The sequence below is a fragment of the Eumetopias jubatus genome, unplaced genomic scaffold, assembly GCF_037043125.1.
Source record: "Eumetopias jubatus isolate StellerSeaLion01/CBP00866 unplaced genomic scaffold, mEumJub1_p1.0 scaffold_7, whole genome shotgun sequence".
NCBI lineage: Eukaryota > Metazoa > Chordata > Mammalia > Carnivora > Otariidae > Eumetopias > Eumetopias jubatus.
Window position 1 is genome coordinate 104420239 of NW_028274813.1, and position 14797 is coordinate 104435035.

The following is a 14797-nucleotide window of genomic DNA, read 5'->3' on the forward strand; positions in this document are numbered from 1 at the left end:
ACTTCAGCAGGCTGCAAACTGTAAGAAACAGGTTTTCCTGTCATATGCCTAAGGAAACTGAGGCACAGCAGGGTCACATGGTTAGTGTGGAGTCAAAAAAACGGTGGGACCCTTCCCACAGTCAGTCGGGCGTCTGACTCTTGGTTTTGGCTCAGGTTGTGATCTCATGGGTCACTGGATGGAGCCCACCATCAGGCTCCATGCTCAGCAAGGAGTCCGCTTGAGTTTCTCTCTCCCTGTCCCTCTGCCGCTCTCTGCCCTCCCCCAGTGTGCAAGTGCTCGCTCTCTCTCGCAAATAAATAAATCTTAAAAAAAAACACACAAAAAACAAAACAAACCAAAAAAATGGTGAGAAAAACTGGGCTAAACTTAACTCATTGTTGCAATTCTTAGCTGTCCCCACTCATTCACATTGCCTATGGAGATGGTAGATGTCTAAAACTCTATGGTCCTCAAAATGTAATTTCAAAGCTGCCCATTTATACGCATTAAGATCAGTTTTCCCCAAATTTAGTGGTATGTGTCTCCTCCCTCTACAATACCTCTGGAAGAGAGACTTCTGCAAAATATACATGGCAAGAAAGGTCCAGATTTCACTTTCTCTTACCAAATTCACTATTTCGTCCTTTCTTCTCTTATGAAAACTTTCTACCCAACTAGAGACCAAAAAGTTTCTAAATTCCTTAAATGCTCAGTTGAGGTATGTTACTTGTTCACAGCTACTCTTGTTACATGATTCACTTCTATTTTAAGTAAAATTCCCATCTTTGTAGTATCTCCTCAGCCGTTCTTATTTTTAATTTTCCTGTGTTTGCCCAGCTTGTTTATAATATACTCCTAAGGAAGTTCACAACATTATAGGAAGGTTTTGTTAATCTCACACATTCTGATAATTTTCTTCAGATCTATGCTTTATTCCTCTGTTGAAGGAGAACTACTTTCCGGTTAATTTAACAGTTGCCTAGATTCAAAGCTTTTTCTAGTACCAACTAGCACCTCCTATCTTGTTTGATGTTTGTTTGATGACATATGAAGTCATTCCCTCCTAGAAATTTCAAAATTGCAAAGTCTGATCAGCTCTCTGAACACTGTTTTTATTCACAGCATAAAGGTTTCAGTGGGTGAAGTGGATTGCACAGGGTAGCTCTGAACTTCTCAGTTGTATACATGGCATGTGTATTCAACACAAATGATTAATTTACTTTGGAAAGAAATATCTCAAAACCTAGTTGCCCAAGGCCATAAAAGGTTTTGGAGGTAATAAAGGCAGCCTTCTAAAGCATAGTTTGAGGGTACCATGTGAAACAGGAAATACTACTTTTTCACTGGGAGGAAGTTTTGGGCCTTTGCTTAATTAAACACTTCTAGGACTACCTTTTTTTTTTTTAAGATTATTTATTTATTTGACTGAGAGAGACACAGCAAGAGAGGGAACACAAGCAGGGGGAGTGGGAAAGGGAGAAGCAGGCTTCCCGCCCAGCAGGGAGCCTGACGCGGGGCTCGATCCCAGGACCCTGGGATCATGACTTGAGCCGAAGGTAGACGCTTAACGACTGAGCCACCCAGGCGCCCCACTAGGGCTACCTTCTACCACTCTATCATAATTAGGTAAGGAATAATGGGTGGAAGGCCCCAGGCATCTGCTGGGGAAATATGTATGTATATACACCAGAAAAAAAATCTGTATTAAAAACATTCCTAGGGGCACCTGGGTGGCTCAGTTCGTTAAGTGTCTGCCTTTGGCTCAGGTGATGATCCCAGGGTTCTGAGATTGAGCCCCAAGTCGGGCTCCCTGCTCAGCGGGGAGCCTGCTTCTCCCTCTGCCTGCCGCTCCACCTGCTTGTACTCTCTCTGTCAAATACATAAATAAAACCTTTTTAAAAATAAATAAAAATTAAAAAATAAAAAACCATTCCTAGCTCAGGTTTGCCTACTGTGTGAGCCTAGGTAAGCAAGTTAATAAACTCCCTGTGCTCAAAAATGGGAAAAATGAAATAAGCATATTAAGTACCTACTGGATACTTAAGTTTACTTACTTTCTCTGCCTAAAAGATTTTGCCTGAGCTTTGTTACATTGTGAAATTTCAGTATCTTGCTGTCTTTTTAAATTTGAGGATTAGCATCTCCTTTACAAAACATCCAAAATAGAATGATCATTAGCAGATTAGAATAGCTGTTGAAAAGCCAGGCCATGGCAGCTCAGGCTTAGATCAACTATGCCATGACATTTATTCCCAGAGTCCCTGAGAATTTTTCCCAGGCAAGTTGCTGGGTAGAAGTGGAATTAAGTGTTTAACCGGAGCAAGAGGAGTTCCTCCACTTCCTTTAAGATCTCTCAGTACAATTTAAGAAGGCTCCGGAAGCGAAAGATTATTGTAGTGTCTGTCTGTTTTACACTGAGGCCTTTCCAAATACCAAGTGAAGTGGTGAGAATTTACCATAACCTACTCTAGTACTTTCACTAAATAAGACAAAGTTATTATTCCAAACCACTGTTCCCAAGAAACTGTTAACTCTGAGAACAATTAAGAGAAGGCAACTTTATACTTCCTTCTGGCTAAATCAGAGGCCTCCACCGTATTTTATCTACTTGCATTCTCATTTCTCTATCTAGAGTCCTATTTTCTCGCCCTTGGCCTATCCCTCCTTCCCCCATCCTCTTTCATTTGTTCCTGTCCTTGCTTATGCATTCCCTCTCCCTCCCTTTCTCTCCTGCTGCCATGCTTGGTTCTGGTTTATTCATCTTTTATTTATTAACCAAACATATACTAGGCCTTTACCATGTGGCCAGTACATATGTAGCTATGAACCCTCAGGCTCATACTGTCCCGTCTCTTACGTTTAGGCCTCCTGTTCAGGCCTCTGGTTTTGCCCATCTCTGCCTCAAACCTTTCATCCACCACGTCCAATTCCTTTGTGTTAGGATACCCAGCAAAAGTGGGAGGTGTACTGGATAAAAGGTTAATGGGCTGGGAAATTTTAAAATTCATGATGTTTATACTCTCCAAAGTAAAAGTACCCTGAGAGTGCAGGAAAAGCTAAAAACAATCCCTTGAACAGGAAAATGAGTTTGGGACTTACCCATAGTGACTATAACACAATTAACCAACACTGATGACTAACAAAAAAATGAAAAGAAAATAAGAAAGATGGTTACTTTCACCTGCTGACTGCAAAGCTTACAGCCTTTAATTACTATGATTAAATATTGCTGTTCTCTCTTTGATGCTGGCCCATTGTACCAAACAAATACTAAAGCAAATAGGAGGGCAAGCAAATTCCAGGGAATCCAGAGTAGATCTTTAAACCCTGACTCCTACTCTTATATATTCAGAACAATCTACAGAAACTACATATGAAAAGAAAAGCACAATTGTGCTCAATGCCAAAGCCCTTTGTACTTTGAAAAATCAGAACACAGTGATTTAAGAAGGAATGAAACAAAAATAAGACAAAACTGAATAAAGTATTTTCCAACAGTGAGGAAAAGAATACTTTTTCATAGTCCTTACATAGAGTTGCAGTTTCACATTTAAAAAATATTGTTTTTCTTCGTAATAACTTTGGAAATTCTCCAGTAATCTCAGATGCAATGAGTTCAACCACAATATGCAAATAAAAATCTAACCCACCCCCAGCCATCCAGTTATGTGAAAACACTAGACAATGTTCCCATTTTGATTCACTTGGTCAATGAAAGTCTACTTTGCCAGGATTAATTTATAATGTAGTTAACTTAAAAAAATAATTTTATGTCTTCTGAAACTGAGGAAGATACCAAGTATAAAATACCTGCACCGGGATGTTTCTTGTACAGTAACATGTGGTTTTTAAAAATTTTGTACTCAACCTTAGAGTTCAAATAGTTCTTTAAAAAGTCATGTATTCTAACTTTCTACCCCGTGCACAAATCTTCCTCACAACATCCAGAATGTATAACCATTCAACTGCTGCCGAAAACTGTCCTTCCCCTAAAAGACAGGAAATCCTACTGTATAAGATAGTTTATTCCAGTTCATAATTTGTTTTTCTTCCTACAAGAAGGTGTTTGGAAAGAAAGGAAACAAGATATTGTGGCACATTATTATCACTTGTCGAACTTATGCCTGAAACTGTTATTAACACATGAATCAAGATAAATGGGGACATAAACAGGCTGCATGGTAATGTAAGAGGAAGGAGGGAGACCATAAATCCACTGCTCTAGTCTTTTAAAAAACTACTTGTTCTAATAATAATAATAATAATAATCAGGGCAAAAAAATGCAAAAATACTAAAGGATTAATGTAAAAACTTAAGAGTGCCACCACTTCCCATTTCTAATCATACTCTTCAAAGATAATCATTATTAAATTTTTTGTATATCCAATCAGATTTTTTCTATGCTCATGTAGACATACCTGTATTATATATGTATTTCTTATACTATACAAATATAACAATATACTGTTTTGTAAACCTTTTCACTTAAAAAACATATTGGGGCATCTTTCTGTATCTATACATAGGGCTCTACCTTCTTTTTATTTTATATTTCTCTATTAAAAGATTTTATTTATTTATTTGAGAGAGAGAGAGTACAAGCTGGGGAGAGAGGCAGAGGGAGAGGGGGAAGCAAACTCCCCGCTGAACAGGGAGCTCGACTCAACTCAGGGCTCAATCCCAGGACCCTGGGATCATGACCTGAGCCAAAGGCAGATGTTCAACCAACTGAACCAGCCAGGCACCCCTCTACCTTCTTTTTAATAGCTAATTCGACAGTATAAATATACCATCATTTATTTATCCAGATCTATATTGATGACATTTAAATTATTTTCATTCTGTTCTAATTGTTATACAAAGCTAGAATGTACCCTTCCTATAGTTTCTTTCAATAATTTTTGTTTTAAATCATTTGGAATAAACCTAACCTACCACTTACTAGCTCTTTAAACACTTGAAAATCACCATCATATGGGGGCAAGTGGGAGAACAAATACAAGTTTTGAGTTACAATACTGGGATATCAGAAATCAATAGGGGAAATGATTTCCTGAAATAAAAATCTAAATGTCTGACAACACATTAAAATAGGTGCCTACGTTATGGCCTATGAGGCTGATGGGCTATTACATAATGATCAGGAACATGAAGACTGCAGCATCATGACAAATATAACACTAAGTGAGAAAAGACGTAGTTACATGGAACCAAGAACTATGAAATATGTCTGCATATGAAAAGAAGAGATACTCAAATGAAATGTAGCTTAGTTAGGGTGCTAGGAGCATGGGTCACCATTTCCTTTCAAAATATCCTTTAATATTTTATAATTTAGTTTCTATGGGGAACGAAAAAAGAAACACTGAGAGCCATTACAAAGATCAGGATCGTGATTCTCAGTTTCAGGGCCCTCAATGCCCTCTTTCTTCCCTGATTATTTAGGAGATATCAACTGTCATAGTAATAATCAGGTCTTGAAATTCCCTGATGACAAAGCTAAAATCAGCAAACAAACAGTGACGTGTGACTGTCCACAACAGTATGGAATGGAAGGTGTTAGAGATTAAACAAGAAAAAGAATGGACAATCAGGAAGAGTTCCAACTTAAACCATGTTCACAATCATCCAGTGCTACCATTCTATCTTCTCATGGATAGAGAACTGATAAGAATTTCCAGATCATACGGTCAGGGCAGTATGAGGGTCAAAAACCCAAGGTAAAGATTAAGACCTGGGTACTTAAGGAAGAAATGGTCATACTCTCAAGCCAACACAAAGTTCCCATTTCAGGAATTTAAAGTCTCACACTCTGGTCAGAATACCATTCTTTAAATTCATAAGCACTCATTCCTCCCAAAAAACTTCATCCATTTTTTTCAAAAAGATTTATTTATTTATTTGAGAGAGAGAGTGTGTGTGTGTGTGAGTGCCAGTTGGGTGGGGTGAGGAGCTGAGGGAGGAGAGACAAACCCAAGCAGACTTCATGCTGAGCACAGAGCCAAACATGGGGCTTGATCCCACAACTCCAAGATCATGACCTGCGCTGAAATCAAGAGTGGGACGCTTAACCAGCTGTGCCACCCAGGCGCCCCTCATCCATTTTATAAGCACTGATTAATTCCTTGAACAAATCTAAGTAACAATGGGCTTTTTTTTTTTTAAGTATTCTTTGTCATTGATACCCAAATATTTTGCAAATCACTGGCCTGTGATGAATAATGACAGACAAACACTAGTGAGTAAAAATGATTACATTATTTTGGTCACTGTGTGCCTTCGGCATGAAAGGTGGTTTATTTACAATGCCACATCACCTTGGTTCTGAAGAGAGTGGCATATAAGCTCTGGCTGTTTAAATATTAACTACTGATGAGTCACATTTGCAGCTGGAACTCACTCTAGAAAAATAGGGAGAGAAATGTTCATGCTTGTAAGGACTGGGTGTTCATGCTCATATTTATAATAAGACATGGTGAAAACTTGTCTACTTTCTTGTCAAATGATTTCCTTTCAAAATAAATTTCCTTTTTTGGCCATTCCCAGGAAATATTTTTATTAATAACTTGGCAAAAATCTAGGCATGCTTATCAAATCTTCCTAACTTTTTTCTTTCACCAAAATACTTCCTAACTGCCTATCATGTGAATGAACTATGTTGGGGCTTGAGATAAACTTGAGACACAAGGAAACAGAAGATACAAGCCTTGTTCTCCAGAGCTTATGGTCTCATTGCAGGGCTGGGGGGTGGAATATGCAATCACAATTAAAGAACATTCAATACATGATCACCAGGAACAGAATCAGGATTGAAAAAAATCCCAATATGGCATTTAAGAGGTTTAGGTGTTCAAAATCAATTATATAACCACAAAATGCAGAAAGTCTGGGTTGATGGCAACTTGTATAAAAAAGATGTAAAGGTTTCAGCTGAGTAAAACTCCATAAAAGCATAAAAGTCAACTAGTGAAATGGTTAAGATAGCTCATCTAAATTAATAATAATATTGTATCCAGACCAAGGAAGATAATAATGCCACTAACTCCACATCCAGAGTTAGTGGTGCTGTTTTATGAGGCTCATTTAAGAGGAACATAACAGAACAAGGAGAGGGAGAGAGGGAAGGAAAGAGAGTGAGAGAGCGTGTATTCACGCTTGACAGCGGTGATAGTGAAGTATCCATAAAACATATATACAGAAAGAGTGAAGGAACTGAAGACATTTGGCTTGAAAGAGGAGTTGGGGTGAGTGAAGAGGGCAGCATGTAACAGCTGTGATGCCTTTGAGCTGGTAACAGAGCTTAACTGTGCTACATGGTAATAAAGGCAAATTTTGGCCCCATATAAAGAATTTCCAGTGCCCTGGGCTTTCCAACATTGAACTTCCTCGAAAAGGAGTAAACTCAGTGGTTACTAGTAGTCAAGCAGAGATGGATAATCATTTGTTAAGAAAACCCTAGGAGCAATTCTTACACTGGGTAGAAATTTTAACAGATTTCTGAAGCTCTTCCTATCTTAGAAAAGCTTCTTGCTACCTTGTTAGCTGCAGGCAACAATATTACAAAGATGACACCCACCATAGCTACTTTTTTTTTTAAAAGATTTTATTTATTTATTCATGAGAGACAGAGAGAGAGAGAGAGAGAGAGAGAGAGGCAGAGGGAGAAGCAGGCTCCCAAGGAGCAGGGACCATAGCTACTTTTAAGAGCAGTTAACAATCTCAAAAAGCAGAGTCTGGAATCACCACCGAACTGTAAGATCTAGAAGGCTTTGTGACTTTGAGATGATTGCCACAAGTACTGGGAGGGAGACCAATGATGGCCAATAACTGGCCTGACCACTCAAACAGAGCATTGGCTATCCCCACTAGTCTCAGAGGTTGCTATTTCCTTCCTGCCTTAAGTGAAAGGCAATTTTTTTAAAGTGCCCTTTCCTTCAATCCTCTCCCCATTTAATCCTTTTCAGTGCATGAAGAATGTCAAAACTTCAAGAATCTGCAATATTCTCCTGTATTCTGGAAGAGCACAGATGCTATTCCTACATAATAGGTTCATGAAATTTTTGGCTACATATCGAAAAGGGAAGATTGGCCTGATCTGATGGGTCTACTGGGAAGGGCTTACAGAAGAAATCCTGCAGACTGGCCTGGTCACCTTCCTCATGCCCCCTCAAACTTATAAGTTGGGCTGGATCTAGCATGTTTTACCTGAGACTTAGATTTGTGAAACATGTATAAATATATTTATCATAAATGAGCTATGATAATTGTCACCCTGAAATTTATAAAAACAGGAACAACATAACAGCCAACTTCAAACGTTTAGTTCTGGGAAGACAAGACTCAAGTTACACAAATGTCCTGTGAACTCAGGTTCAATCTTAAATCCTATCTTAAATCCTATGCCAATTTTAAATCCTATGCCTGGAACATTCCATATTTAAGGATATAATCAATGAACAAACATATGCTGAAAGGCTCTTGTGAACAAGAACCCATTTATGTTCAATGAAAGACAGATGCCTATCTTGGCCTTGCTAGGTTATGACTATGGCTGATTACTGCCACAGTCAGGATATAAGACCACTTGAATAACACTGTGTGGCTCTTACAGAATTCTATATATTCTAGGAAGTGAAACTCAAATTCCTTCAATAGTACCACCAATAGTGGTTCTTGAAATAAAAACATGTTTCAGTCATTCACATAAAACTGTCACACTGAAGAAAACATAAAGCAGAGGAATGTTGACTAATGTCTAACAATGAAACTAGTGCTGAACAATTTTGTCTTTTGCAAGAGGTATCCTATAGGTACAACCTCCTTAGGGTTGGTAACATTTGCACAGTCAAGATATTTTTCTGGAAGCTGGTAAGATATTTCAGAAATTAGAGCTTTTAGGTAAAAAAAAAAAAGGCATGTTTTAAAAAATTATAAATTTAATTAAAAAATCCTCAAAGGTCATAGGTTATTACGATAACATAAGATAGGTCTTTCAAATTAAGAGAATAATGGATAAAATGAGTTTTATGGTATTTTGGAATGTGTATTTTAGTATGTCTTTAAAACAGATATAGAGTCTCAATATGATAAGATATCGCTTGCAAATTACCAAACCCTCCTCCTTTCTTTTGGTATAAAGAAATGAATGAAAAGAGAAGGAAACTACTAGAAAGCAATACCCCATAAAATGTGTATTTCAGATGGGTAAAAGCATTCAAAAGGCTGATCTGTGGGCATGGCACATCACAGACCCCCAATCAACTGTCCCTCCAGGAACCAGAGAACAAGTAGCTTCAGTTGACTATGTTTATTTACCTACCCTGCAAACCAGGGGAGATATATGGTCTGGTAAAAAAAGGTCAACTAGACAAGAAAATTTGCATACTTTTGGGCTTTCAGCTAAGCTATATGCTAACTAAGCACATGGAGAAAACAGGCTTGACTTACCTGCACTGCCGAGCTGTTTATAAAACCTGTACTCTAAATGAAGCTGTGGAGCACGTGATTTTATTGGTTCCTGAAACCCAAGAAGAGAAATTGTGATCAGATGTAGACAAATAAAATTTTTCCATTCCTAGGTTTTCAAAGTAAACCAGGGCTAAGACCACTTAATATTTTAGAGATGATATCCATATATGATAGCATTTTCTTACCACAATTTCTCTTTGAAAACACAGCTAGGGGAAGATGAAGCTGAAGTATATACAATCCCTTCCAGGATATTTAAGTACAAATACTCTGTATGAGCCATCATTCAAGGATAGCTCCCTCACCATGAAGTATTCTCCTGAAATGTATTCTCCGAGGAAACCAGATGCAAAATGTTTTAATTAAAGACCAGCATGTATTCCCTGCCTGTTTTATTATGAATTTTGGGTGATAAACAGTATTATTTCTAGAAAAATGATATATGCTCCGAAAAAAATTTCAAATATACAAAAATTAGGAAAAGACTAAAAATAATCTGGGATCCTATCATTTTAAAGAAAAGCACTATTAACATTTTGGTGAATGTCCTTCCAAATATTTATACATATATTTAGATATAATACAGACTTGAAAATATATTTAAAATAAATGAGATCATACTATATTTTTCTTCTGTGTCTTTAAATTCAACAACATAATGATGACATCTTCCCATGGCAGTAAATAGCTTTATATAAATTTTTTTTTTTAAAGGAGGCTCCATGCCGAACATGGGGCCTGAACTCACGACCTTGAGATCAAGAGTCATATGCTCTACCAACTGAGCCAGCCAGGTGTCCCATAAAGCTTTATATAAATTTTAATAGCTGTAGTGTTCCCCTGTGTGTGTGTGTGTGTGTGTGTGTGTGTGTGTGTGTGTGTGTACATATACCATAATTTTCGGACATTTTGGCTGTTTTCAGTTTTATTATGAATAATCCTGGAGGAACATTATATGCATATTTATTTTTACACTTAAGAAAATCAAAGATTGTAAATGCAATTAAAATATGTATCTTAAAAAATAAAATATGTACCTTTAATCAATATGATGTTCAAGTTTGCAAAAATAGTGTTTTTAAAGACCCTGGAGATAAAACAGCCAAACTACCACATTTTGCTCTACATCAAACTTTAAGAACTGGCTGGTTAATTATCCGGAATTGACAGTATACTGGGCAACTAGTTAACAAGAAAATCAAACATTACCCTGGAAAGCAGATCTATGTACCCATTAGGATAGCTATTATCAAAACCATAGAAAATAAGTGTTCATGAGGATGTGGAGAAATTAGAGCCCTTATGCATTGCTGGTGGGGATGTGAAATGGTACAGCTATTATGGAAAACAGTTTGGAAGTTTCTAAAAAAATTAAACATAGAATTACCATATGATCCAGCAATTCCACTTCTGGGTATATGCCTAAAAAACTGAAAGCAGGAACTCAAACTGATATTTGTATGCCCATGTTCATAGCAGCGTTATTTACAATAATCAAATGGGGGAAGGGACCCAAGTATCTATCAACAAATGAACAAACAAAATGTGATTGTATTTTGCTACACACACACACACACACACACACACACACACACACATATTTTTCAGCCATGAAAATAAAAGACATTTGGACACACACTACAACGTGGATGAACCTTGAAGATACTACGCTAAGCAAACTAAGCCAGACACAAAGGATCAAATACTGCATGATTCACTGATATGAGGTACCTAGAGTAGTCCAATTTACAGAGACAGAAAGTTAAACGGTGGTTGCCAGGGGCTGTGAGGGAGGAGATGGAGAGTCAGTGTTTAATGGGAACAGAATTTCAGTTAAGGAAGATAAAGTTCTGGAGAAGGATGGTGGCAATGGTTGCACAACAATGTGAATGTATTTAATGCCACAGAGCGGCACACTTAAAAATGGGTTAAAATGGAAAATTCCAGATACAATTCTTTATCAGATATATGATTTTTAAATTTTCTCTCCCATTCCATGGGTTGTCTTTTCATTGTATTCAGAGTCCTCTGATACACAAAAGTTTTTAATTTTTATGAAGTCCAATTAATCTCTTTTCTTGCTTGTGCTTTTTGTGTCATATCTAAAAAATCACTACCAAATCCAATGTCATGAAGCTTTTCCCCTAAGTTTTCTTCTAAGAGATTTATAGTTTTGGCTCTTACATTTAGGTCTTTGATCCATTTTCAGTTAATTTTTTATGTATGATGTAAAGTAAGGGTTCAACTTCAATGCACATGGATATCTGGTTTTCCTAACAACATTTGTGTAAAAAGCTGTCCTTTCTCCAGTGAATGGTTACTTGTCCTTTTATAAAGACAGGCTCAAAAGAAGGAGATCCCACAGTTTCCCTTGATAATCCCTGAACCCACTTGTTTTCTATATTTTTCTTAAGGTACAGAATCCATAAATCACAGAATTCAGACGTTTCCTTGAAGTTATCCAATCTATCCCTTTGCTTCTAGGAAGGTTTTATCTAAATCAATTCAGGCAGGCTGAACTAGTTCACATCCTTAATTAGCTCCATGAAAGAACTCATATCCCTCTTTGATTATAAAATCAGCAATCATCAGAGTTGAACTTCAAGTTTATCAAGATTCTTGTAGTCAAAAGAAAAAGTACATAAGACTAATTATACTGTAAAGTCACTTCTTTATTCATTTATGTCTTCAAATAGAGGAGGATCACTCTTGAGAGTCTCCATTTGGCTTTAGATCTTCCACTGTAGCAACATTAAAGCAGCCAATTATGGAATTTGTCCTTCAGAAAATTCCCTAATAATTCACAAGGATCCAAATAGAAACAGGACAACAAATTAATATGGAACCAGAGATTTATCTTTCTGGAGGTTTTTTTTCTGGAGAAAGTCTTTGGATTCTGACAAACCACAAGGAGCAATGAATGAAAAAGCCACAGATCCTTCTTCAAACATAATACTTTAAAACTTCACAGTGGACACCTTGATAGGAAATACTCAATCTGATGTTGGGTAACTAACCTAGCAGATTAAGAAAAAAGCAAAAACTCTTTAGAGTTACAAGGCTGAAAGTGGGCACAGAGGTCACATATATTCAGACATGAGGAGATTTTTATCACAGATGAAAGGACTTACACCCTTTAGGCCAACCCCTTTGGCATATAGTTGAAACCTGCTCAGACAATTAGAGCTTCAAGGTGCTCTTCTGGAAGCACTATAAATAAAGTACATTATAAACACTGAGTCTATGTCTTGTGGAAGACAGCAAGATTAGCAGCATGGAGAGAATTTTTTTTTTTTAACAATTGTTAGAAAACTTCTGTTAAAAAGGACCTGAGAAATCTTGGTGATGGGGTAAAGGAAGGGCCATTAAACTATTTTATGTTGTATGTGATTCTTTAAAAAGGTTCCTAGAAATCTAAGAAACAAAAGCCCACAATGAAGATCCAAACAAAGTAGAAGGAAAACAGTACCAGCAGGGCTTCCTTTTATTTCTGTGCCAGATGCTGATCACATTTCCACAGAGGGCTGGCTATTTGCCAGAATCACAGTTATTCTGGAACACACATGTTTGCCTGAAATCCTAAACCGACAGCAGACGGCTACCTTGTAGGACTATAATGCTTAAGGCAAATTTTGCTGTTACAATGAAAAGAGCTCAATTACTGCCCTCCTAACTCCCATGGAGAACACAGCCCAACAGCAAAAGAGGAGGCCCATAGACAAGCCTTTATTTAACATTTCTTTGAAAGAGAAATAAGCTCCTGAGATACTGGATGACATGAAGTCTATTTTTAGCTTTCACTCTTGGCCATACAAAGTAGAATAAAGTTTAATAAACTATAAGTGAAATGCAGTGATCCATCATGTGAACAATATGTTATTAGCTTATCTAACGAGGTTAACTAGTATGAACTTGGAAGAAGAAATCTAGATAGAAAAGATTGTCCCTAACAAAAAGCCTCAAGAGAAGTCTTGATAAATGAAAGTACAATAACAAAGATACAGTATTGAGACAGTATTTTAAAGTGTTTCAGGAGCTACTTCTTCCTGTTACTAGTCCAACTTACCAAAGCAGTAAAACAGGAAAAGTAAAAAAGCAGATGAACTAGGGAACACTTTTACAGAACCAAATTCCTATAAATAAAAAATATGGTTAATCCTTTGATATTCAATCTGAGAAAATGTTTGGCCTGCACTGTAACATGCATTACCTGTCTTCCTGCTCCCATTTCTCCAAGAATTCCAAGTCAACAAACAAAAGAAAACACTTGGTTCCCTAGCAGCTACCTGCTCTAAGCCCTGCTTCCTATCCACGTCTTTGTAGAGAAACCAATCTGATAACTGTCTGACAGTTGTCTTCACAAGACAACTCTGACTTTTCTATAAACTGACAAGTTCAATCCACACACAGAGCAGGTGTGGATGTGGTAAGTGCAATTCATTAGAAAAGAACAGCATTATCACAATTATCACAAGATACTTCCTTCAATCATTAACTCCTCTGTCTTCCAACTAATAAAGCCCCAAACTGCCTACATATCCTGGGAGACTTACTAGGAAGACAAACATTTACACAGTATCATAGAAACTAGTCATATGACATATTTCATATGACTAGAAATGATTTTGTATTGACCTTAAATATAAGATAATTTTCTTCTAAAATTACTCTTTCTCAAAAATAACATATTTTTTTTTTAACAGGATACTCTCTTTAATGATCATGTTAGTTATTCCTAAGATTACTATTGACAAAACCAAGCCAACTTCTTGTTTCAAATTTGACCACAAGAGTTTCACATTTGACAGCTTTTTAAGGCAATGATTTGATGATCAGATTTGGTTCTCTACTATTAAGTATATTAATAAATGCCTTACATTTTAAAAATGGATTAGTTATAGTCAAGCAAAAGAAAATGATAAAATTTCCAATGGTTTTATCTTTTAAAATAGCACTGTGAAAGGTACAAACTTCACAGAAATTACAAGTCTTCTAGCAATTGTTTTTCTTCCAGTTATTTTTTAATAACTATTTTTTGATTCATTGTTGCTGAAACTATAGTTAGCATCCTCTAACTATATAGCATAACACAGTGTACAGTGATACATCACTGTAATGCTACATATATGGTTGAAGGAAAGTGACTATGTGGGATCATATGCAAAGGGAAAAAAAATTAGTATTTTTGTGAATGCTTACAACTATTTCTTGTAAAAAGATATGTGAGGGGTGAGAGCACCAAAACATAATTACCACAAATATAAATTCTACTCACCAGTTTGATAGCTACATACTCATTGGTGTAGAGATTTTTACCTAGGGGAAAAGCAGAATGTATATGTTTTA

General features: G+C 36.8%; 1 protein-coding gene across 9 annotated transcripts in view; it reads right to left on the bottom strand.

Moving 5' to 3' along the window:
* The window catches only part of CSNK1G1 (casein kinase 1 gamma 1), a 174257-nt gene that overhangs the window by 63568 nt on the left and 95892 nt on the right, over positions 1–14797 (bottom strand). For all 9 annotated transcript variants that reach the window (XM_028100401.2, XM_028100398.2, XM_028100397.2 and 6 more), the window contains 2 exons: positions 14727–14767; positions 9431–9500 (listed from right to left, as the gene is read on the bottom strand). In XM_028100401.2, the coding sequence (XP_027956202.1) occupies positions 9431–9500; positions 14727–14767 (111 nt within the window). The remainder of the gene's footprint in view (positions 1–9430; positions 9501–14726; positions 14768–14797) is intronic.